We start from the raw sequence: 25358 nt of genomic DNA on the forward strand, positions 1-25358 counted from the left end.
AGGAATTTCAGAGTGCAGAACTTTGTCCCTAGTTAATGTATGGTTATATTTTATAGTCCAACAAAATGTGCTAAGATCTTGCAGCCAGCAGTCGCTTGATCATTGGGGTGGTTGTAAACGGTAACCTCAGTTTCTGGAGATGAAATATGGCATGTTTAAATTTGTGGTTATATAAGTTTTAATAGGTTTGCATATAATAACCTTTGCCCAGTGCCTGCATTAGTACCATAAAAAGAGCATTGAGTGGAGCAGCAACATTTAAATTCATCTTAATACCGAAATGGTGACATAATTATAAAAGTAGCAGGATTGGTCTGTGAGGCAGATGGTTTCCCTCTGAGTCACAGATTTTCAATACCATTAGCCCCTTCAGAGATACCAGTGTCCTTCTCTGGTCCCACATGGTAATATCCCAGCCCTTGTGTGCTGCGGTTTCTTTTCCCTGGTAAAAGATGGTGTAAGGTCTGAGCACACACCAACTGCTTTGACATGATACTGATGTACTGTGGTCATGAGCTACACTGCAGTTCTTCTGGGTGCAAGCACGGTGAAGTGTCAGTCTGCTGACCCAGTATTATCCCTCTGAGGCTGGGGGTCCCAGCTGGTCAGCAGGGGTAGTTAAGGGTGGTCAGCCATTATATTTGTCACTTGTCTTTGTGGTGCCACTAGTTAACTTGCTGACTACAGTAGTGACTGATTTCAGAAGACATCAAGTCAGTCTCTCAAGAAGAGCTGTTCATCACAGGCCACATTGTGTGCAAAGGGGTAGATAGGAGTTACGAGAAGTAAGATACAGGCTGCTAGGAAGAGGAGTGAAAGACCCCAGCCTCCACTGTAGAAGTCTTTGATATGTGGGACCAGGTGGAGTTAAGAGTCCTAATGCACAGTTAAGAAAATGATGCTGAAAAAGAAGAATCAAGATTCAAGAGGAAATTGGAATATTTATGGAATAGAAAGGGTCTACACTAGAATAGTGGTATTAAAACTTATACTAACCATCTCCATGGTATAGTACTTGGAGTACTGGAAACTTTATGGAAGCTCAGATATTGTAGAGACAGGTTACAGGTGGCACAGAGAGCATGGAATAGTTTGCATGTGCATGAAGCTGGATACTCTTTGTTAAAAAGGAAGTGTTTTGGGAAGTAACACAGAATCTCATGAATTCATGTTCTAGGCCTGTATGGGAAGAGCAGAGATAAGAGTTATGGCTGCCTACTCAACCTAGATGTTGACAACTGTCCTATATTAAGGGAGAACAGAGAAGCTACAAAATTATGAAATATGATGATAATGATCAAGCTTTAATTGCCCCCCTGTAGATTATGTCATGCTCCTACATGAAATTTGCCCAGGTATTGACTTTTTAGGTGCCAAAAAACCCTACTTCCTGGGTGTAGCTTTTTAGGGTACTCTGTGGGTAACAACTCTGAACAAGGTCCTGGCCCACAAGAATTAAATTTGGAGTTTTATGTTAAAAATGCCAGCCAGCTATGATGTGACAGTGATCATAATGTACTTAGACTCAGTGTTATTTCAGGAGCAGTAAAACCAAGGGCTGTTTTGGCAGTGTTTAATTTTCCAAAGTAAATCTTTATAAAGCCAGTAAAAAAATAATAAAATGGTGAGAGGCAGCCAAAAGTGTAAAATACTTGCAGGTGGCATGTACTTTTTAAAAAATAGTATAGTAAAGGCTCAGAGCAACTTGCATGGCCTCTGTCAGAAATACCAGAAAAACTGAGCAGCCTGACAAGCAAAATAAAGGAGCTTGGTATGAAGACATATTTCAAAAGTTAAAGCTTTTTCTCCAAATGGAAAAGGTGGAAAAGAACATAAAATGTGTGTTAAACACAATAAGGTAGGCTAAATAGAGTAATGGAACAAGTTGCTAAAGACATGAAAACAATTAGTAAATCCTCTTTGAAATGCGTCAAAAGCAGGAAGCCTGTTGATAAGTGATCCATGTTTAGAAGGAGTGCCCAAGGAAGATAAAGACATAGCAGAAGAGTGAAACAAATCTTTCATCCTTGCTCAGCTCAGGAGTAGTTTAATGAAATTCCCTTGCAGGAGACTTTTTCTTTTTTTAAGAAGAGAGGATTTCTCCCAGATTGAAGTGTCTGTAAGAGAGTGTATCAGAATGAAACATTAAGATGAAGTAGATGGCAGGAGGTGATACTTGCTGAAGAGTGTTGAAGCAACTTAAAATATGAAATTGCTGATAGATCGCATGTTGTGTATAATTTGTTGCATAGGCCTCAGGAATGGTACGTGACAGATGAGCTGTCAGTTTTTCAAAGTTTCTAGTGACATTGAGATCTTGAGGGCTGTAATTTTTGTTTATTTGTTTGTGTGCCAGGGATTATTGTTGAATGGGATTAGTGAACACAGGTATAAACATAATAGACAAAGACTGGCTTGACTTTTGTTGAGTAGAAGTGGGTACATCATGGGTCTTCTGGAATCCTCCAAAAACATTGCTGAGCTGCTGTTGAGGTTTGGTTGTTACAGTCCTTAAAGCAAGGCAAACTTCAAAGTAGAATCAGATTGCTTGGAGTTGTGTGGTCTACGCCATTCAAGGGAGGGAGGAAGGAATAGGTGGTGGTTTGACAAGTTTTCTGGTTGTAGTTACTTATTGGGAGCATGAAAATCCCAAAGTCTGAACTGTAAAGGCTGCAGAAGGATCTCATATTGAAAGTCCAGATGCAAATTTGCCAGTGAAATTCAGTACAGACCAATAGAAGTGTAATGCTCATGGAAAGGAATGTAATCATGACTTTCAGTACATAAGAATGATGCTTGAACTGACTTTTTACTCAGGAAAAGATAATACAACACAGATAATCCTGTGAATAAAAAAAACAAACCTCTGTGCCCAGAAGTGGCTAAAAAAGGAGAGAGCAGGTTAAGAATTACTAGGAAGGAGTAAAAGTCATGCCATTGTCAATTGATGTTGATCCCCTCTCCTCAATAGTGTTAACAGTTTTTGTTCCTGTATCCCAAAAAGGATGTACTGAAAGTTAAAGAGCTACAGAGATGGGTATTTAAGACAATCAAGGGTATGAAAGAGCTTTTGTGAAAGAGTAAGTAGCTCAGAAAGAAGTAACTGAAGAGGCTGTGGGAATGTTGTTGAAGTCTTTAGTGTAATGAAGAAAGTGAACAGGTAATAGTGAAGATAAATGTGGTCCAGTGAAACAACTGGGAGGCAGCTTCAAAACAACAGGAGGCATTGTCCTGCAGGACTGAACTGTGGTGCTCATGGCCATGGTGTGTATTCCGGGAGTTTGCGTGGGTTCATGTGGTTAGTTGTCTGTGGGAGAGAATCTTGCTGTGCAACTTAGCAGTCAGAGCAATTCAGTATCAAATTTTGGGCACTGGCTGCCTCCAAAGAATTACTGCACATGCTGATCAAGAATTATTGCTGAAAACTGCAAATAGAAACCTTTTTGGCTTAGAAACATAAGCTATGGTCCATTTGCAGATAACATAGAGAAGCAAAATCATGTATTACCCTTCGTTATGTATCTTACAAAACTTCTAGGAATTTTTTTTTCTATAATAATCCTTTTAAATCTTTAAATCTGTGCTTGTTAGCGCTGAGTTTGTTAACCTCATGCAAGTTACAGTCAGGTTAAGTTGCATAAGAGTGGCACCCCAACAAAATTCCTATGATATTTGCAGAATTAGAGCCTCAACTTGTATTTTGTGGATCTTATATTGAAAGTCATGGTCCAGTTGTAGGTAAATAGGTAATACTGGTCACATGGTACTTATCTCTGTGACTCATTTGTGAAGATTGTGCTTTTGAAACTTGATTCTTCAAAGACATACAATGTGATATTGAAGGCATAAAGAATAAATTAGTGTTTACAGAAGTTTTATTAGAGCTTATGGTGCTATAAACTGTGATTAATGTAAAACATTTCCTGGTTTGTCCTTTGAGATCACAAGCGTAAAAGCAAAACAAAAGATCAGCAAGCCAGAAAGATTCTGGTTACATTGAATAACGTTATGGAAAAAATAAGTCTGTCTAATTAAACAATTTCTCCCTTCTGTTTTTTTTCGCAATTTTTGTTGGAACTGTATGAAGCTTCTTCCTTGCATTGGCTGTGTGTGAACTCTTGTTTTAAGATTAAAATAACAAATAAGAAAACTTGGAATCAGCAATTAACAGTTACTAACAGTTAGTGAAGGGGAAGGCATGTTAACAGTTCAGAGTTAAATATCTTCATATAAATATATATGTGCATACATAGTTATCTGCATATATATAAAGATAAAATTAGAGGGTTTGTATGTAGTATAATTAATACATTGTGCAGCACGCATTTCTAACTGATAGACTGTGAAACAGTTATAAAACTTGGTCTTCCAGCTAGTGCTGAATTTGTTTTCAGTTTCTTGGAAGTTGATGAAAAATTACTCCTTTTTTTGAATGAGCTAGGAAGAAAAAAGTAGCAAGGAATAAAATAATGTTTGGTTTCCTAAATTGTAATAAGAGCACACCCAGCTTTGTGTGTACTGGAAATCCTCTAACTCCTTTGTTTGCTTGAGGACAGATTGCAGCAAATGTGTATCAGTTTTTAGTACAAGGCAGACCTTTTAACTTGTGGAGCTGGAACACAGGCATCCAGGAGCAAACCCACCTGCACATAGCATGTTGTTTCACCCAAGGTACAGAACTCTTAACTTCTAAAGTATTTTGATATTCAGTTTTTGCTATGTGGGTTGCTGACTTTCAAGATGATCTCAGAAGTAGTAATTTCCGTGTCCTTACACCTTAAAGAATAGAGCAGGTTATGGTTTGATTGTTTTTCAGCTAACATTTACAGGCTTGGTTTGTAGACTTCAGCATACTTGGTGTTAGCAGTGGAGTTAAGCTGAGGCAAAAGCAAAAGTATTTATACTTGGCCTTTAGTTTGAACTGGCAGTGGATGTGGTGTAGTAATTTCTCTTTTGCTGTAAAATGATGTTCATTACATTTTAGTTTAAAGACATGCTTAACATAGATACAGCACAAAAGAAGGAAGCATTTTTTATGGTTTATTTCAAGAAAGCATGCAAGTGGGGTTAAGTTCTGCTTTTTGATGTGCATGGAGGGATATGTGACTTGATAGGCTTGATAAGTGCACAGAAGACAAAGCCTATGGTAATATTCTTACTGGTATTGGGCAATTTTTGATAGCATTACAGGCAAGCCTGTTACAGCTTTATTTAAGCAAAAGAATCCATTAATTCTTTAATATAGCAGCAAGCTTAGGTCTTTGTGTGCATTTCATGCCTATATATAAATACATTTGGTACGTCATATGGGCTTTTGTGCATTTGATGAACTGGCTGCTCTTTTAAGGCATTCCATTGAATCATGTAAACGTGCTTCATTTGCAGCTGAGATATGAATCCAGTGGAAAATGCTAAGCTACTGAATTTAATTGGATGTGTCGTACAAATTTGTCAAATGAAAAACACCCCCAACCCTCAAACACATTCCAAAATTGGGACAGCATCTTATGAAGTTTATCTAAAATAAAAGTAATTCCACAGTAGGAAAAAAGGTAGTATAGGAGACTAATGTATTTAACTTACTGAAAGCATTCCTGCAGGATCTGGAATCCCAACAGTATTACATCAAAAAGATGAAAGCAAAACTTGAGGATAAAATTGAAACCAGATATAAACAAAAGTGAAACTAACTCCATGGCTTTTCATTTCCCAGTTGGCAAAAATGAAAGAATAAACACAGAGCAAAGAAGCATGAGTGCTGAACTTGAGAAATAATTTCAATTTTATTATTTATTTCATCTGCTGGTAAATTTGACTTATGAATGACGGTACTCCTTTAGCAGATTACATAGTCAGGAGTAGGAGCTGCTTTCCCTGGTTTATCCAGGTACCATTTTTCTCACACAGTGATCTGGGTGGTGGCCTCCAGTACAGGAAGCAGCATCTTCAGTCACAGAAGTAACATTTTGAAATTCTGTGGCAGATGTGTACAGAAAGTACAGTGGAGTTGATGACATCCATTATGATGAAATCGAGTCATTCAGTTGGTTGGCACACTTGAAATTTATTCAAGTGTGAATGAGCTGTGCATTGGTAAGAGGATCAGGTATAAAATATGTGGTGGCCTTTTTTTTTTTTTTTTGCTGCCCCACCTTTTATGTCATCCATTTAGATCTGGGTCAGTTCAACAGTAACATGAAGGTGTTATGCAGTGTCAGCTTTGCTGATGACATGCAATTACTCTGAATGTTGTCTCTCAATTTCCACAGATCGATCAGCAGCTAGAAGGTCCTTTTTGACTTTGAGAACTAGCTGATGCTTTAGTTAAAAGACAACCAAACACTGGAGAGCTGTGGAATCTCAAATGAATATCCTCACACATAGGGACATAGGCCCCTGGGCTACATTGACCAAGATGTTGGTTTGGTGTTGAGGAAAAGCTTGGACAATCATTGCTCTGCTGAAGCTTTACTAGGGTGAAAGACTTTATTTTCAGAGGTCAAATTCTCAACCCTTTGCAAACATGGCATTTGAGCATATCAGAACTAAATTCTTTGGATGCCGAGACTGTTTTGGAGATTTGAGGTTGATGAGGGAAGTTGATGAAGACTAGCTTTGTTTAGTTTAATAATATTTATATGGCTTAGATGAGAAATGAAGATAAGTTCAGTGGTCTTACTCTAGTTAAGTAGTGTTTCAGGAAGCTACCAAGACAGAAATAACTACTACACATCAGAATTTGAGGCTGTCTCATTGCTGTTGCTCTGTGGTCAACACAAAAACTTTAAATTTGGAGCACTTATTTTTTGTAACCAGTCTGATTAACTATTCAAATCTCAACACGAAAATGAGTTAAGAAGTTCCTATTTGTTCTGTAGCAAAGAGTTGTATTTTTATAAAAAGGAGAATTACATCATATCGTTTCAATAAGCATCAGCATTCAAGCATTTAATACTTAGGAAAAGCATTCAAAGTGTATGCACAAAAAAAAAAAAAAGGCATTTCTCTGTTAAATTCTTCAGTATTAAGCAATATCTCTGTAGTAACTAATTCAATTTAATTTTTGTGCTCCACACATCTGCTTCTTTCATGGTGCTATTTTTGTAGCTGTAAATAAGTGCATGTGACAGACATGTTTCCAGCTCACAGTGTGGATGATTCAGAAGATCCCAGCCCCCATGTCTGTGCCCGCTGTGATCTCTCTGTAAAGCAGTCATCTAAGTAAGCGGAAGAGGTTTGGTTTGGGTTTTTTTTTCATTTATTTAGTAGAAAGTACTTTTCTTTAATACCTCTCTTGCAAGTAAAGGAGGAACTGCTTTCTTGAAAGGGCTGGCTTTGTGCTTGCTGTGAGGTTAGGCAGAGGTAGTTTATGTCTTTTGCTCTCAGTTCCGGGTGCTGCACTAGTGATCAGAAATTTGGGTAGCAAAAGTGTAGGTGTGGGTTAGCTATTAACTTCAGTGGCAGAAACTGCCCTTGCCCAGACAATAAAATGAAAGCTTTAAGCAAATATTAAATCACACTTTAGTGTAGTGTGCAAATAGTTTTTGCTGTGTGTTGCAGAACAGTATGTTATACAAACAAAGGTAGCTGTGAGAAACAAGCCCAGTCCCAGCAAGGTGGATTACATCAGGTGCAGGTCATGGCCAGTGAATGTGAAAATTCTTCCTTGAATGCATTTCTGAGTGTTAGCTCTCTGGAGTAATTTTTCTGCCTCTCTGAGTGCCTCTAAAATGTCATGGTCTTCTCTGCAATCCTGCCTGAGCCTCATGAGACACTAATGTGGGAACACTGTGATTAAAGATTTGTTTTACAATGGCTGCTTTTCTTATATATATAGCAACTCACAAAACACTGACCTTGTACCTAAGAAGAATGATAGGCAGGACACAGAGATGAAGTCTGCCCAGGCTTCAAAAAGCTTTACAACTTAAGAAGTGTTCTTGTATTTGTGATTTTCCACCACTAAGAAGGACGCATGTAGGAAATGTTGTGGTTGTTAAAAGTTTAGGGATGTCTCCTGTAAGCCTTGTCATAGAGCATGTAAAAGTGTGTTGCTCTAACAGAGCCATAGAGAGACTTTAAAAAATGTTGCTGAGTTGCATCAGTATGATAAGTGTTCCTGGTGACTGTTTGAGCCTTAATATCCTTCCAGTTTTCACCAGGCTGGAAAATTCTTTATGAATTAGGTGTCAAATGTTGAGTTCTCTTGGCAACTTTAAAGAACACACAAAGGGTTCACTTCTGTGGGTACCAGCTGGCACAGCTAAGCAGCAGCTATTTTGTGTGAATACTCTGGGATGGATTTGTTTGTGAGCCTTTAATTCTGGTATAAAACTGACTTATTGGGGGATAACTGCTCCCCAGCACAGGGAATTAGCTATTCCCTGACAACCGTGCCAGCAGTTTTCTTGCTGTAAACAAGCTCTTTCCAGACTTGTCTGAGTGAAGTACAGCTCTGCTGCTGAAAAGTCACCATCTTTCTTCTGGGCAGCTTTTTGGGGGGAAAATAGTTAGACATCCCATATATTGAAGACAGATCTTGATCAATCATCACATGTAACACAAAGTTTAAGAAGGAAATAGTCAGGTAAAAGTACTGACTGCTTTTCAGACTCCTGGAGTAGATGGCAGAGTTTTCTTTAATCCCATACTGTGGACTGTCACCTGCACAGGATTTCTGATGCCACTTTAATCTGGCATCTGCATCCTTGATCCAAGCAGGACTTGAGAAACACACACAAAAAACCCAGGAGAACAAATATTCCTTTAGAGCTCAAGCAAAGCAGTCATTTTGTATTGTCACCAGACTTGGATGCAGATGGTTGTCGTGGCAAGGATACTCGTAGATGATTGTTAACAATCTCTTCATTAGAAGCCTGGGCCAAGTTCCATGTAAGTCACTGGGGTGCCAGAGAAGTGAATGGGCTGAGCCACACACATAGTGTTGTTGTTAAGTGTCATGATAATGTTCAACCCAGGAGCCAATGCAAGGGAAACTATAGTCAGTATTGAGAGTCAGAAGTTTTGTTTCCTTAGTGGCTAAGTCCAGAAGCAAAAGCCAGCCTTTTGGTTCTGTTGTGTTAATTTAAGATGGCTTTTCTTCAGTGCTCACCTAGTCTGAAAATCTGAGGGTTGCCTTTAATGATGCCTGAGATCACTGCAAAATAACGACTCACGTGTTTGCTGCTGAGGGAGAATAAGCTTTACATGGAAACCAAAGGAAAGAGTCTGTTTTGATGTGTAATGTCTGAATCCCAGCCAGGGCATGTTAACACCCTTTGGGTGGAACAGAAGTGCTGTAGGACTGATGAAACACACTGTATATACAGAATGAGTTCCCATTGTATGTTTTCCTGGGCATGTTTATCATACGGTCTGTAATGAGGATTTCAATACACGTTTGAGGTATTTGCTGCCTTTGTTTTGTAAAGTTTTAAGATTTTATTTTACAGGGAATGTTGGGCTCATTGGTGTGTTTTTTGCCCTCTGTCCCTTGAGGATGCAAGGGCTTTTCTTTCTTTTACCTTTGCACATCTTTCTTGGGTACAGCAGCATGAGAGGAGGGCATGCTCAATCCTCCCCTCCTCCTCCATCTACCTTGTGCCACCTTGCAGTGCAAGGTGGACACAACCAGACCCCTACCAGGCTGGGGCTGGGGAAGCTGGGTGGCTGCTGCTAGTTTGAATCTGTCACACAACAGTCCATGTTCCCAGGTATTTTCATCACTCCACAGAGCTTCCCCCTTACCAGCCATGGTCCTGTTGTAGCTGTGCCACATTGGTTTGGGAGCCTAGGCAAGTAGGTGAAGTACTGCTTGTTGGTTGCCTGTATAGATTTTTCCTAATGGTGAGTAGTACCTCACACCGGTCTGCCCAGGACCAGTGCCCTCACACCCTTCCTGTTCTCCAGTTCTTGATTTTCTGGCCTGTCTTGATGGTCCTCCTTCCTGCAGGCACCTGAGCAAATAAGACACCACCTTTCCTGCCCACAGTGAATTATTTTTCTTGGTGGTGGACAGAAAGGATATAGCATACTCACAATGTCTTTGCTGCTGCCACCAAAGTGGCATTGCTACAGTGTGGATCAGGAGTATATCCAACACAGAAGGTGGGGCTGTGGAGCAGTTGACCAGGGGTTTTAAGAGAGCACAAGGCAAGAGGTGCTTAGTGATAAGAAAACCCACCAGCAGAATTGTGATGTTCATCCCATCCCTCCCCGTTCAACAGGGTGTCACTGATGAATTATCCTTAGGGAACAAAGAGACACCTTTACATTAAATTAGAACACCAAGGAGGGAAGGTTTTGGTGTCAAACTGTCCATGCAGCTAGAAAGTATCTTCTCAGTTTGTATGTGTTTTCTTGCTTTGTATTCATTTTGAATACCAAGAGCTTCAGGATTTTATTGTCAACCCTTAACCCTTGTACCTTGTGAGAACAGCAGTTCCCACTTTTCCTTGTTTAGTAATTCTATTTTAATTAAGTGTTCTGCTCTTGGTTCCAAAAAAGGATAGGGATTTGAATAATTTTGGGTTATGATAAAAACGACATGTTAATTCTGCATCCTCAGCATCAGTGGTGGGGTTCTCCTCCTCTTGGCAGGTGGGAAATGCACTGGGCAGAGTTCTGGTTCCATGTGGGTTATGGGCAGGGGGATTTAAGGTGTCTGCAGCTGGAGCAGCTGAGTAAACTGTCATTCAGTTGTCTGTGTTTCAGGGTGGGTATCACATTTCTGAAGTATTTCTGAGCAGGTGAAGCTAGCAGTTTGTCTTAGCTGGGAAAAGTCTGTATTCCTTTGATGAAATTGACTTCCCAAGCAGGGCTTTGCTCAGCATCGATAAGGTTAAATGTACTTTGAAATGGACATCCTTAATGGAATAATTGAAAAAGGTCCTTTATGCAAAATCCTATCAGAAGACATAGTCTGAGCTGTAACCAAGGGACAGAATTTTGCTCCAAGTACTGTTCCTTAAAATAAGATCATATTTCCACGTATCCTGGAACAGTCTTGGCACAGGGACAAATACAGAACCCAGTTCTCTGAATCCTAAAATTAGTGTATGGTCTCATTTCAGCATATCTCTTTGGTCACACAGGGTGATTGATGTGTTTCTTAACTACATAAGCATTAGCAAACAAAGGCAATACTTTAAATGTTTATCAGCAAAGCACAACTGCAAGATAACTTTTTTAAAAAAGCAGTCAGTTCTGTCTTTGCAGAGAAAAGAGAAAGAGATACCCTGCAATATTTTGCACATGTCCTCTGGGGAGCAGATGTTTTTTCACAGCTTTGGGGAAAGGCTGTGACCAACTTCACAAATGCCCCTCAAAGTATCTTACCCCACTGTAACCTACCCACAACCAGTAACAACATTTCCATATCCTAGCCAGCCTTTTAACTGGGGACATTGGGATGGAGAAAGAATAATTAATTTTTCATAATTTTTTTTTACTACCACTATCAATTTCTTAGTAAATCTGCAATGTAGGCACAGAACAGCTTGTGGTTTTAGGATAACCTTTGTGCCTTTTCAGTTATCCAGATGTTGTCAAAAGGAGTGAAACTGAAGGGAAAACATCTTGTACTGCTCAGTTTAATGCCTTGCGTGCCGTTGCTTTCACTTTCTATCTATAGCAGCTCTAATTCTAGTCAAGAGCTCATTCTCAAAGGTTCATTCTCCTTTCTCTGTGGCAGGAGTTATCTACCATCAGGCTAAAACCAAAGTCAAACCTAATAGACGTTTTTGCAGAGAATAGGGAGGACTGTAAGCTCTTTATTGAACATTATGTAGTAAAATATGTATGAATCTGTGAATTGTAACTCAACCATCACTTCCATCTTTTCTAATGTCTCTTCACAGATTAATAACTCTTGAAAACTACTAGTATTTTCCTGATACATCTTTACAAATAAGTGCTATGAGTTTCCTCTTAGAAAAATACATCTTGCAAAGAAGAACTGAAATTCAGCATGGCTTGTTGTGTTTTATGGGTGCTGAGGTGACAGCTGTCCATTTGTTACTACTACTAAAAATGTTGTTGTGCCCATGCTTCCCCCTCTGATGCTGCTGAGACTCCTTCAGCCATGCCAATCCTAGGAAGCTGGTTTGCATGCTTCACACCAGGCTGCTGCTGTGATTCCTGTGTGTAAAGCTCGTTTTCAAATGTACTTTGCAGCAGGAGTGGTGTTGTGGACTGGCCTCCTCCTGGTCTCTGTGTTCCTTACTGGGTTTTGCTGGCCCAGCTTTGGCAGATCCTGTGCTGTCTGACCCCACAGCACTTCTCCTCCAGTCATGCCTGCAGGATCAGGACAGTTTATAGCTTGTTGGGGCGTAGCCTGCACCATACTTTTGTGGTATCGAGTTGCAAAAAAGAAAGAAAGAAAAAAAAAAAAAAAAAAAGGTAAACTGACTGTGGGACGACCATGAATGGTACAGTAAATACACTTTTTTAAAGGTCAAAATAATACTTCCACAAACCATGGTGTCTGTGGGCTATACTTCTCACCCAGAGCTTGGCTCTTCACAGGCTCCTGGAAGCTTCCCCTTCCAGGCAAATTCTGTTGAGTTGGAGTTTGTGTCTCACATGGTTGGCACCTGTTTGAGAATAATTTCTTTTTGATGTCTTAATGTCTCTTGAAACATTGAAGCTGCCATACCAAAAAGGCAGCTGCTCCAGACTTTAGCCCTCTTTAATAAAGAAGTGGCTGATCAAAATGGAGCAAAAAGGGGAAGTGATATTCACAGAGCTACCAGCCTTAATACATTTGTAGGATGTGTGGTTAAAACTGTGACTCGTGAAGGTTAAGAATGGCAAGTATTCATAAAATTAGTTCATAGCAGGTAGCCCTAATTCCATGTCTAAGTGAGCTTCCCTTTTTTTGTAGGGTAGAGAACTGCTTTCCTGGGTCCAACCTGCACTAGCAGTTGGCTGTGTTTCTTGGCAGTTATTATTCCCTTTCCCCACCATGGGATAGTGTTAGACTAGAATTAAAACCAACTATTATTTTCAGTGTGATGCCAAAAAGTTTGACTCCAGCATGGGTCTCTGGAAATGTTAGGCATTTTCCCATATTCTCCCCAAAGAGTTGCTGGGGCTCATTAGAGTCCAAGTTTGAAGCTGTGTTTTTTTTGTTGTTTTTCTGGTCTTGTTCACAAAGCTGCATATGTGAAGGGTAGCGTTAGCATGTGACAAAATTTGGATATGAGTGATGGAGTGGTATAGTGAGAGATGCTTCTTTGCTGCCGGTGGAGATGGAGCTGCTCCTTCCCTCTGCAGCCCTTGCCTGCTCCACTGCTCTCCCCTGCCAGCCCAGACATATCTATCCATGGTCTCTCTGAGAGATGAATGATGATGATGCCAAGGGAGCCAGGACAGGCATTAAGCTGTTTTTTCCCAGTTAACCTGAGTGGAAAGGTTCAGGCTGGCAAAGGTAACTAGGAGGCTGGAGAGGTTTGCTTAGGGCAGTGGGTGGGTGCCCATGGCCCAGTGGTGATGAAGCTAATGGGAACTGGATGCCTTGGCATCTCTGGAAATGCTGGTAGGAGTCCACTTGTCCCAGTACAAAAAAATACAGTCAGCTGCACACAGCTTCTTCTACTTGTAAGTGCACAGGGGAACTGCAGTATTAATATTGACCAGTTATGGTAGACAGGTACATGGATGATCCTGGTTTTACGGTCTGCTTCAGATTATAAATGTTAATGTTTCATTCCCCTTTCAAGGAGTGACTGGTTCGGCTATTTCCTTTCCATTGGGTAAGCACTGGACAGGCTGGAGTGAAGGAATTTGGTGTTCCTGCTAATGTAGGGCCTGAAAACTCTGGTTTGTATGGCTCACCTTAGTTTCTGGCTTTGTAGGATTGTTTTATAATTAATGTATTCTGATGGAGGGTGAAGCCAGCTTCATGACTCAACTGATGCATGGACTTCAGGTTCTCCCACCTGGAGCCATCAAAATAAGACTACAGAGTGCACCCATTAGCCCTGCCTAGAGACAGAGGCTACTTTTAAAGCACTGAAAGAGCTTGAAGAAGCTTTAAAAAGCTGACGTTTCTTTCTGTACAAATAAATCATGCACTTGACAGCTCTGGGGAGGAGATGTGGCACCTTCATTTCCCACAGGCAACTGTAGAGTTGAGTTGGTGTATTCATAAACAGGATGTTGTTAGACATGGAACTGCCAAAACCCCCTCTACATTTCAGCATTGCTGTGGTCTGTTCTGAGGCAGACAGGTCTGAGGGTGTCTTCTGAAGACTTCAGGCTTTATTTTCTGCAGCACATGCTCTTAGAGGACCACAGGTTGTGTTTTGATGACCAGAAGCACACTGTGCTTGTCCCACTGTGAAAGATGTTCCCCCAGAAGATGCCCACCATCCTTTCCAGCTGGACATCATTGCAGGTTATTTTTAGCAAGGTTTTGTGTTACTTTCAGATAAGCAGATCTTGGGAGCCACTCCTCCTTTCCTGCAAGCCAAACCTCTTTTCTGGTTACCTCAGATTAATTTGCCTTGGTGTGGGTGATGAACATGAATGAAGGTGTGTACTGACAGCTGCATGTGCTAACCCCAGAGGCGTCCCAGAGTGCCAAAAAGGAGATGAGCAAACCCAACCATCTGCAGGGGAGCAGCTGAGGCACATGGGAAGGAAGAGACAACTGGCTCAACCATGCCATTTTGAACAAAACTGTCTTTCTTGTAGCACTGATGTTGGCAGTTTTCTCATCTCTGAAAAGCATTGCTTTTGCACAAAGGCAGCTTCTGTTTCTTCCACATTGACTGTCCCAAGTGGGATTTGTTGCTACTGCCTTCAAGATGACTTTTTGCCTTCTGTCTAATTTTTTAATTCACATGGCCTTGAAATTTGTCTTAGAGGTTCATTACCCAGAAGACAAGTCCCACTGCTAGAAGGGAGCACTCATACAGTGAATGCTGAGGATGGTGAGATGATGCACAGTATTTCCAGGCATTACATACTTCAAGATATTTTACAAAGAAATGCATCTAAGATGATTGTTCCATCTACTTGTTCTTCCTTGACAGATGAATTGAAATTTGGTAGTGTTTTTAGTACATTACCATTTGCATTTTTCATCTTTGACCCAACATGTAGTAGAGGAAGATGTTGCAGGTCTCCTGCACACACTCTGCAACCTGGATAGGAATCATCAGTGCCAAGCAGAGGTGGCTGCAGTGGTGTAGCCTGCTGCTTGCCACCATCCCAGGGGCCAAAAAAGCTGCACCCATGTTGCCCTCTGCCAGAAGACAGCTTTTCTCTTGTACAGAGAGGGGATTTTGCTACTGCTGTTGGGTTCTGGGGTTGGAGGTTTTTTTGTGTCTGATGTGAACCTGGAAGGGAGGCAAGTAGTGGCAACCACTTGCTGAGCTATTTCAGAAATTTGTAGTTGCTGAAAAAGGCCATGGCTGAAGCTCAAGTGAGCAGCTCCACACAGTAGTAAATCAAATGACAATGTGCTAAGAGATCACTGTGAGCACAACTGCTGGTAAATTCTCTGAACAGATCAAAGAGCCTTATTGTTGCACTCAGGTTTTAATTCCTTATTAGTTTCAGGAAATACATGTCCTCAGAGCAATGAGAGGAAGCTTTGAACATTTTTCTTCCCCTTGTGCTGGGTGTGGGCTTGGTACTGCCTAATTGTTAGTCTGTCCGATGCCTGTGGTCCCATAGGAAGCAAGAACAAACCCATTTACATTTGTGTCATTGTTGTGTGCTTTTAAATATGTGGCCTACTCACTTTTTAACTTTTTTTTTTTTTTTTTGTAGATCAAAGGTGACAATACTGGAGCAGAGAAGTTAAGAATGATACAGAGAACACAGATGTGAAGAACAAAGGAGAGAGGAGGGAGCTGAACCTGGTACAGTGGGAGAGACAAGCCTAAATGCAAGTACTTCAACATGGAAATAACGGGTTGCAGGCTGTTTAACAGGAGTTGAATATGATGCTTTAACCCATCTCTGGTGCTGGTCTGTACTTTCAGAGTGGTTTCTGAGATAGGTTAATGTTTTTTAAATTTCTGCCTGGGGTTCAAGACTTTGGACTCTTAATGTCAATAATTTACAGCTCTAAACAGGGAAGTAGCATCAGGATCACGTGTATGTGTGAGAGAGTGAAGTAAAAAAGAAGTCAGTTTGTTAAATGAGTAATATAATGTGGTGTGGTGCAGCTGAGGGAGCTGTAAAGCACTCACTTCCTAGCTAAGCAGTATTGAAATGTAAATAGTAGCTAAAAAAATCAGTGACTGGATCAGAGAAAGCTGGAGGGAGGGGGTCAAACTACTACTACAGACCAAAGTGGTCTGACAAATTGCTGTGGTGTGAAATGTATTTTTCATCATTTTAGTCAACTTTGTGGGGCAGAATCTGCCATTTAAAAGCACTCAGATTAGCAGGTGCATTATTTTAGCCAAGACAGTGATACCTCTTGCCTGTGTATTTTTTTGGTTACTTTTTGTTCTTGACAAAAAGAGGGCTTGTGCAAATGGTTATATGTGGGCCAAAAAGAGGTCTCTAGGAGTGTAATTGTTTTTCATTGCAGCCTCTGGTATCCCACCTGTATTAGCAGACAAGGTTTTACCAATATGATGTGTCCTCTTCAGATACAGGTTTTCCTATTCCAGGTGTACCCAGGAGTGTGTTTTCTGACATAAAGAAGGCTTTATCATCTCAGTTGCTCTTAGAGGAAGCTCCTGCACAGATTCAAAGTCACAATTATGTTTATAATTGTTCATTGCCTACAAAGCTTTAATAAGTCTGTACCATGCAGAGATGGGGGGAGCTGCCTGGGAGCTCTGCCTGGAAAAGAGTAACCTTGTCCCTTTTCTCCACAGCTCCTTCCTGGGTGGTGACAATGCCTGTTGAAAGGATGCGGATGCGCCCCTGGCTGGAGGACCAAATCAACTCCAACACGATACCAGGGCTGAAATGGCTAAACAAGGTAGGGGGGGTGCATGAGAGTGCATGTGCACATGTGCTGAAGAGGGATTTCATAGCAGTGCCTGAGGTTTGGATAGGTAAATCAGCTCATTCTTGGTTTTCAAAGTGGTGACATGGGGAGGAAAGGCAAAGCTGAATGCTTCCTGCTGAACCTGTTTCTCTGGCCTCACCTGTCAGATCTGCAGCTCCCTGCTTTGGCCTGGTGCATATGTGACTCCTTTGAAAGCTTTTTCCAACTCTCTGTTGTTGGAGTGAGCATTTCTGGAGACTCTGGTAGTTGCTTTTTTTAAGCTGGGAACAGATTGCTCACCAAGTAACATCAGAGGAACATGAACAAAATGCTCTCCTGAGCATTCTGTGTTAGTCTCTGGGTTGAAGCAACTACTGCCTGTTTCAGGCTTGTGTGACTTTTCTGGTACTTCTCATTCTGGAAGAAATGGGGTAGCTCTTCCCCAGCCCGACCGAACCTAATGTCATGGTCCTGAGCTCTTACTGAGAGCTCTTGACACTTCCAGAGCACAAACACGGGCTCCAAAATATCAGTGCCTCATCTGATTTTTTTTTTAATTGGCTCAATAAAACCAAGGAGCGTATTTGAGACTTTGAACAGTAATAAACCCTGGAAATACTGAGTGTGGTCAGCAGTATGCAGGAGAGTAATTTACCACACTGAAAAGTGTGAAGCAGTTTTGGCTACGGAGGCTACTTTAATATCAAAATGGGTGGAAATGCAGAAGATCAGGTGCAGAAACATACGGGCTGACACGCTGGTTAAGACACTAATGCAGTTAGTCTGGTATCCTGCCTGTATTAGTAGTTGTGGTGCTCAGGTGTTCACTTCTATTGCTGAAGAATGACAATTTGGTTACTACTTTTTATTTCAGCTTTCACAGGTAGAAATGCTTAGGACTATAAAGTTATCAGGAGCCCTTTAAATTTCAGCTTTGAATTTTGCTTCTCAGGAACTTCCTGCATCAGTGACTCTCACATACTGTGGCTGGGTAAATAAATATTGCTTTATCCATTCCCTAGTTAGCTGCCCTGTGAATTTGAGTAAGTCCTTGATCTTGCATAATGGGGTCACAGATGAAGAGGAGGAAGAATCCAGTTTTTACTGTTGTCTTTGTAATCTAAGTCTCACATTCACATCCCTAGGAATTCTTCTCCTTAGGTATCTCTGCTTTAGTGTCAGGTTTCTTTTGCTGACAGTCTTATCTCTGCCATCCTTTGCTGGCCATTCCTGCCCAATCCTGAAATAATTTCTCTGCACTTAGTGCATAGTATTTCAGATCTGAGCATATTACTTCTAAATATAGTGTTGTCATCTGTAGGTGATGTTCACATAACATTTTTAGGAACACCCCAGGAACATAATTGCCTCTGTAGCAACTGCCACTGTTCTAAGGGCTTCATTCTCTGAGCACAGCCCACCAGCCCTTAAAGACAACTTGCAAGGCATATCCTGTTGTTCAGTGTTTGCATCTGATGGTGGTGTTACAGCAGTTTTTGCCTAGTGCCTCTGGTGTAAACTGCTTGCATGCAAGAGCTGATAAGAGATTTTGTCCTTATTTAGCATATTCTATATTGACTTAGGCTGGTCTCACAAATACAGTATTTTGAAATGGAGACTTTTTTCTAAAACAAAGGCTTAGTTTCTACCAGCTGGAAGATACCAAGCTAAGGGGCCTGCCATGAGGTTTATTAAACTCTTGATTCCCTACATACACGCTCTGGTTTGGCGTCATTCTGGGTTGCCTTTATTGTGCTCAACAAGCTAATTGGACTTCTGAGCGTTTCTGTTTAAAAATATTTAAACATTCATTCCAACAATGAATCATTAAACCAAAAATATTTCTATTTTTACTGTAAATCCTGGCCATAAACAAAGCCATGCATGGAATGAATGGTACTATGTCATGTGTATCACAGTCTGTTCTGTACTTGCAGAATCAACTCAGAAAGCTGTAGAATTTTGTGGATTTGTATATTTTAATCAGAGTTTGGCAGAGGACACTCCACAGTACAGAAAAGAAGGTGTGTCAAGATTATCAAGAGAATGGCACTCGTGGGTGTCCACAGCTTTTAAGAAAATAAGATTTAAATACTAAAGAAAAAATCACCTTTCTGAGTTTGTCATTGGTTGTCTCTTCTTGGGAAATTTTTCCAGTCTGAGAAAGGAATTAAACCTCTCATGGTTAAAAATGAAAGATCAGGTACAGCTGACTTACCTAATTCTTTCCCCTGCTGTCAGTTAATTACATTATACCTCTTGCTTTGTGTTCCCCACCCGAACAGACCCCTCTCTATAAGGCTTAAAAAATAATTTTATCTCCTTTGTGTACCTTCCTGGTGAAAACATCCTGCTGAATGGCACAAGGGGAATTTCTTTACATTCACAGAGACTGGGAGATGTGAAGGAAATTCCATAGTTCAGTAGAGGTCAGAGGAGGTGTGAGTAGGGGGATACTTGAGAGGTCAGTGTCCCTCATGGACCTGGAAAAGGAAATTAGAGTAGAAACAGAGTAGCTGTAAAAGGAGTGGAGACCTGCTGCTTTGATGGATGCTTGGAGTATTACCCTCCAGAAGGATGCTGCTATTTAAAATTTGTCCTGTGACTTTCTAGCTAGTATGTGATCTCATGCTCATTCACCTGCTTGAAACATTTTGCAGCACTAGGGTTGAAAGCATTTGATATTATCCTTCTCTTCCTGCCTGTTTCTAAGAATGTGACGACTTTTCCCTTTTGATAGCACCACTGGAATTTAGTAGCAATTCCTGTTAACTCTGTAGAAGTTTTATGGGTTATGCTTTTGACTTTATGTGAGGCTAATTTTTTAATAGAGACACAAACACTCCTACACAAATGTCCGGGGATGGAGTGCTGTACCTGACAGCACGTGGTTTTCCAAGTCTGAGACAAAGCACTGATGAGCCTTTTCCTACTGAGGTCCTTATTAGGAAGCATCGACTAAAGAATGATACTAATAAATGTTTGTTAATGTGTGAAATTAAAAGTTAATATTTAAATACAAAGCATTCAAATAAACTAGAACAGAACACACAACCACATGGTATTGCTGCAATCACCAGTCTTGTAGGATTTCAGAGAAGATTAGATATTTGATAGTTAATGGGAAAGTTTATAGTTCCTATATAGATATGTTAAATTATATGTGTGTTATAAAATCACAACACATATGGATTATATGATTGTTATTTATATTATAACTTGCTATAAGTCCCTGTGCTTCAAGGCACCTGGGATTAGGAGCAACCTTTTGTAAAGAATAGAAACACTGTTATGAACACTTAGACTGCTGTTGAGAGTGTCCTGGCACCATTCTTTGAAACAGTGAATATGGTTGGTGATGACAGGATGCTGTGTCTGGAGTCTTGTTCCATCTGCTGGTTCCTACAGAACTTTTTGAATTATCATGCCAAATGTGAAATCCATGGTATAATCTCTATAGCATTGTGTAGCATTGTTCAAACCTTTCCCCATCACCAAGCATGAGAAGACTTTTTAATATGGTCAGTTCTTAAAGTTCTTGTTGATAGAATTTGGTTTATATGGAAGTATGACTTTTTTCCCATGGTCATTGTAGTCTATGGGGGAGAAAAAGCAAAGAAGTTTACTCCAGCCCTGATAAATATAGTAGTGCTGTGGACCACAGGATAGTGAACTTGAAGCTTTTGTTTTTCCCCACTTCTGCTTGGGGAAATGAGGGAGCAGACTGAATACAAGAGTTAAAAGATGATAAAAAATGCAGGCTCAAAAAAGAAAAGAACACATGGAAGGGAAAGAAATCTAACCTTGACATAGGTGAAATATTAACCAGCCAGATGAGGGAGAAAAATTGTTGGAGGAAGGGGAAAGGGCAAAGACTCCATCTCACCCAACCACAGACACCTACAACGCAGCCGTATAATTGAGAGCTGCCAATCTAGTGGGTTTTGTAGTCAATGGAGAGAAACAGGCTTTTAGGGTGCAGTTCAGCTGGCATAGCTCAGGTGGCCACCTCAGGAGGTGAGTGCATTTTGCCCCAGGAGTGCTTCTCTCTTCACAGAATGAAAAGTGGATCTAAACCTGTAGTGGCAGTGTTAATAGCATAAGATGTGAATGCATGAAACTAGGTAAGATGTTATTTCACCCAGGAGGGGAGAAAAAACAGGTGTTGAGGAACAACCCCCTTTTGTATGGCATTGCAGAAATGAGTGTGAAGAGTTCTATAGCAACTCTGTAGGTAAGCACATAGGAATCTTTTATGACTTGGAGGCACATTTGACCCAGCATCCATCTGGTATCCTGTGTGCTTAGGGCTTGTGGAAGGAGTATAGGTAAAACAGCCTCCTCAAAGAGGAAAGCCACTGGGCTTCCAGACCTGGAGGTGCATCCCAAAACTATCCTCTTTAATAGTCACTCATATACTGTCTTCCATGAGGTTTTCTAATCCCTTGGGAAATCAGTTTATACTCCCACCACATAAGGCATGCCATGCTTTAACTACATGTTGTGTGTTAAAAAAGTAATTTTAAAAAGCCATCCTTTGGATTACTTTAAATGTATTTCTTTTTGTCCTAAAGTTCATGACCTAAAATATGTTCAATTTTTCATCCCCTCTGGAGAGATATTTACAGTTGATAAATTCATATATCCATTCTCTTGGTGTATAAATTTGAGAGATCCCTTTCCTTTGCCTTACTCTTGTTTTACTGGCTGAATTCTAAATCCTTGAATTTGCCCTGTTCCTATCATTGTTTAGTTTTGTATCTAATCTTTCTAATGACAGAAGTGCCTGTACTGCCAAAACTAGCCTTCATTTCAATGTTTAGAAATGTGTAGCACTGCATGTTTTACCTCTGTGTCAGCTTGGAAGGCGTCCAGGCTCATCAGTTGTGAAGGGGCTTCTGAGTATTTACTATATATTTAGGGCTGTACTCTGCTTTCAGTGACACCAGTGGATATTTTCCTGTTGAGTTCAGTGACAGTAGTACTGGATTAGAGGGAACCAAAACACTTGGAGTGTCTGGCAGTGTGCTTCTAAATGAGTGACTTAAAGTCATCAGAAGATCCCTAAAGTCAGTCAGTGTTGGCATTTCCTGTTTTTTTTCCCTTCCAGGAGAAGAAGATTTTTCAGATTCCCTGGATGCATGCTGCAAGACATGGGTGGGATGTTGAAAAAGATGCTCCCTTATTTAGAAACTGGGCAATTCACACAGGTATTGGAACTCTCTCAGCAGGACAGACTTTTACACTGTTTTCTCTTTTGAATTTACATTTCATTCTTTCTTGTCTTTGCTTTTACTAGTGCAGAGTCAATTTAAGTTTCAAGATTGTGGGAAGTGTTTTTTTCAAGCCTGCAATACTCTCCAGCTTTATAGAGGTGTTGTAACTCATTTGCATTAAGGAAAACAGTAAAACTTAATTGATTTAAACATTAACAAGATTGGGGTCCAAATTGTCAAGAGGAGAGCACACTCAGCACTTTGTAGACTTGGGCCCTTAGGGTTCTTATGCCTTTCTATGGATTTGAGCCAGACATAATAAAGGTAAATGCTGTGGAGTCACATCTGATCTGCAGCATTCTTGGTCTTTCTTGAGCAGAAACTGTTCATCATGTGTTCTAGAAATGTGCATGGGAATGAGATGACAACACTCTCTTGCAACCTCAGCTATTGTTTGAATGCTTGTCATGGGAACTAAAGGCTGATAGCTTGAAGTTAACCTGTGCTGTTATTAATTTGCCTTAGGTTTTCAGTTATCCATTGCATGTGCCTAACTTTCTTTTCTTGCTTAGGAAAATACCAGTCAGGAGTAGATAAACCCGATCCAAAGACATGGAAGGCCAACTTCCGTTGTGCTATGAACTCTCTGCCAGACATAGAAGAAGTGAAGGACAAAAGTATAAAAAAAGGAAACAATGCCTTCAGGGTTTACCGGATGCTGCCATTATCTGAAAGACCTTCCAAAAAAGGTAGAGGGTAAACCTTGTCACCATGAAAATGGTGTTGGGGACATTGCTACTATTTTGGGGGCCCACAAAATATGCTGATTCTAATCCTGCTGTGAAGGTGGATGTTTTTATTCAGGTGTTCCCCATAACTTAGGAACATTTATATGAAAAATGGGCAATGTTCAGTTAAGAGAGCAAGACATTTGAAGACATTATTAACAAGATGTGATACCCCCAAGATGGTAACATAGTAAACTGTGTTAGTTGTGTTAAAGCTGATGGACTTGTGTTCAAATGCTAGTTGCACGTCTCCTTCAGTCATAAAAGGTAATTAGGGGAATATTATTAATCAGTGCACTTAACTAAGCATTCAAGATACAGTGTCAGACATTCTGGTATCTTTTTTCAAGAAGGGGCAGAAACAAACCAGCACTCTGTTGAGATGAGTGGGAGCAGTACACTCAGCTCAGGACGTTAACCACTTTGTTAGTTACACTAGGCCATGGAAAAACATCCCTCACAGCATGATAATGGTGAAAGGGAAACTATGTTTGAATCCCCAGATTTACCATTAGGTCTCCCACATGTCAGGAGAGCACCTAACCAGCAGGTCAATCTTACGAGTATTTGATTTCTTATGGAGTAGAAACGTTGGTTTCTTCATGGCTCATTGGCTTCCTTATGGATTCATTATTGGTATCTGGAGTAGAATGATGGCTTTCTGAGTCCTCTGGTGTCTGATGCCCAGGATTGTTTTTGACAAAAAGATAACCTGCAAACCAAATACACAGTATTCCTCTGAATTCCAGTTCAGTTCACCCAAAGCTCAGTTTGCTGTTTTCTTAAATTGAGAAGTGAAAGGCACATCTTCGACTTTAAGGTCAGTGCAGTTGGAAACAATGAGCTCTCATACTGTGAAAGGGAGAGATCAATCTGCAAAAAGTAGAACATTTGCTTTGAAACTGTTTCCAATCTCTTGTTAATGGTGTATTTTGTGTGTTCAAGCATATTTCCCTGAACCATAACCTGTCCCATTGTGGTAAATCCTCTTACAGCTGGGAGAACTAGAAAAGTTCATCATTAAAGCTGAGATTCTGGAGGTAGGGGCTAGAGCAGGAAAGGATTCTTCAGCAAGTCCAGTTACTGTAGAACACCTCACATGTTTTGGGCACTGAGTATATTCTCACATGCCCTTTCTGCGTGGCACGTGGCTAAATTTATCTGAGTGAGAGCAAAAGAATCTGGCTGCAAACTTTTCTGATTCTCAGTGCTATCTTGTAGTAGAGATGGGAGAAATTCCTGGGACATGTTTATACTAACAGTGAGGTAGAGCTGAGCTTGCACCAGCTTCCACATCTGAGTCTTGTCAGGTCAGAGCATGGGCAGCACCACTGGGGTCTGCCAAGGCATGAAGCATTTTGTGAGGGTCATCTGCTGGGTGGTTTTCTGGATTCTCAAATGCAGCATGATTGCAAAAAACACTTTTACATTAATTGTCTATTCTCAAACCCTTCCCTCCCTGAGGTTCCAACAAAACATTTACAAAAATGTTTTTACAAAAACATTTGTTGAAGTTTATTCTGATCTCTTTTCACTTGTTAAATCAACAGTCTCCCTTTTCCTGTGGCTACAGTGATAGTCTCACAAATGTGATGAGACATACATTTTTATTTTTGTTTTCTCTTTAAGATTATTTTTCTCCCCCTTCCTTTTTGTTGCTTGGTTTGTCACTCTCATATTTTTCAACTTGATTTTTTAACTTCAGTTGCTTTCCTCAGTCCCATTGTGGTTCTTTTATGTAGTCTTTTAAAAACAAAACACAAAGGTGTGTTCAAGGCTCATTTTTGTCAGGCCTTAAGTGGGGGTTAAAATTAAGCAAAATGTGTTCTCCCTTTCCTAGGAGATGCTGCCATTTTGAGGCATGTTTTGAGTCTATTTCTTAGTGAATATAGAAGGTTTGGAGGATAACTCATGGCACACAGGACTTAAAGGAATCTTCCTTCTGTTGTTGCAGGAAAAAAAACAAAGTCTGAGAAGGATGACAAATGCAAACAAATTAAGGTAAGAAGTGGCTAATTAATAGTGTGAGAGCTTGTGGAAACAATGTTGCAAATTTTTTTTAGCAGCTTCAATAGTATGTTGTGGTGGGTATTTGCAAATCTCTCATGCTTGTGGTTAGGTTAAGTAGCTACAGTTACACTGTATGTTCAGGGTTTTATTCAAAAACGTGAAGTCTGTTAGAGCCCTGACTGACGTCATGGGTTGACACAGCCCTTGTGTTGCAACGCCTGGAGGTTGGAGAACTGGCAACCTCAGCAATACATTTGCCATTTGTTTGTCTGTATAAGTAGAAATACAGTAATTACAGAAGGAATGCTTCTGAACAATAGAGCTACCTTTTGGAGCAATTAATTTCTGTGGGTAAGGCAGTGGAAATTGGCTTTCATTTAGAAA

General features: G+C 40.4%; 1 protein-coding gene across 2 annotated transcripts in view; it reads left to right on the forward strand.

Moving 5' to 3' along the window:
* The window catches only part of IRF2 (interferon regulatory factor 2), a 59252-nt gene that overhangs the window by 18936 nt on the left and 14958 nt on the right, over positions 1–25358 (forward strand). For both annotated transcript variants that reach the window (XM_030449504.1, XM_008491876.2), the window contains exons 2-6: positions 15781–15898; positions 16845–16951; positions 22071–22170; positions 22749–22925; positions 24919–24965. In XM_030449504.1, the coding sequence (XP_030305364.1) occupies positions 16865–16951; positions 22071–22170; positions 22749–22925; positions 24919–24965 (411 nt within the window). In that variant the 5' untranslated portion in view covers positions 15781–15898; positions 16845–16864. The remainder of the gene's footprint in view (positions 1–15780; positions 15899–16844; positions 16952–22070; positions 22171–22748; positions 22926–24918; positions 24966–25358) is intronic.

The sequence above is a fragment of the Calypte anna genome, chromosome 4A (assembly GCF_003957555.1).
Source record: "Calypte anna isolate BGI_N300 chromosome 4A, bCalAnn1_v1.p, whole genome shotgun sequence".
Taxonomy (NCBI): Eukaryota; Metazoa; Chordata; class Aves; order Apodiformes; family Trochilidae; genus Calypte; species Calypte anna.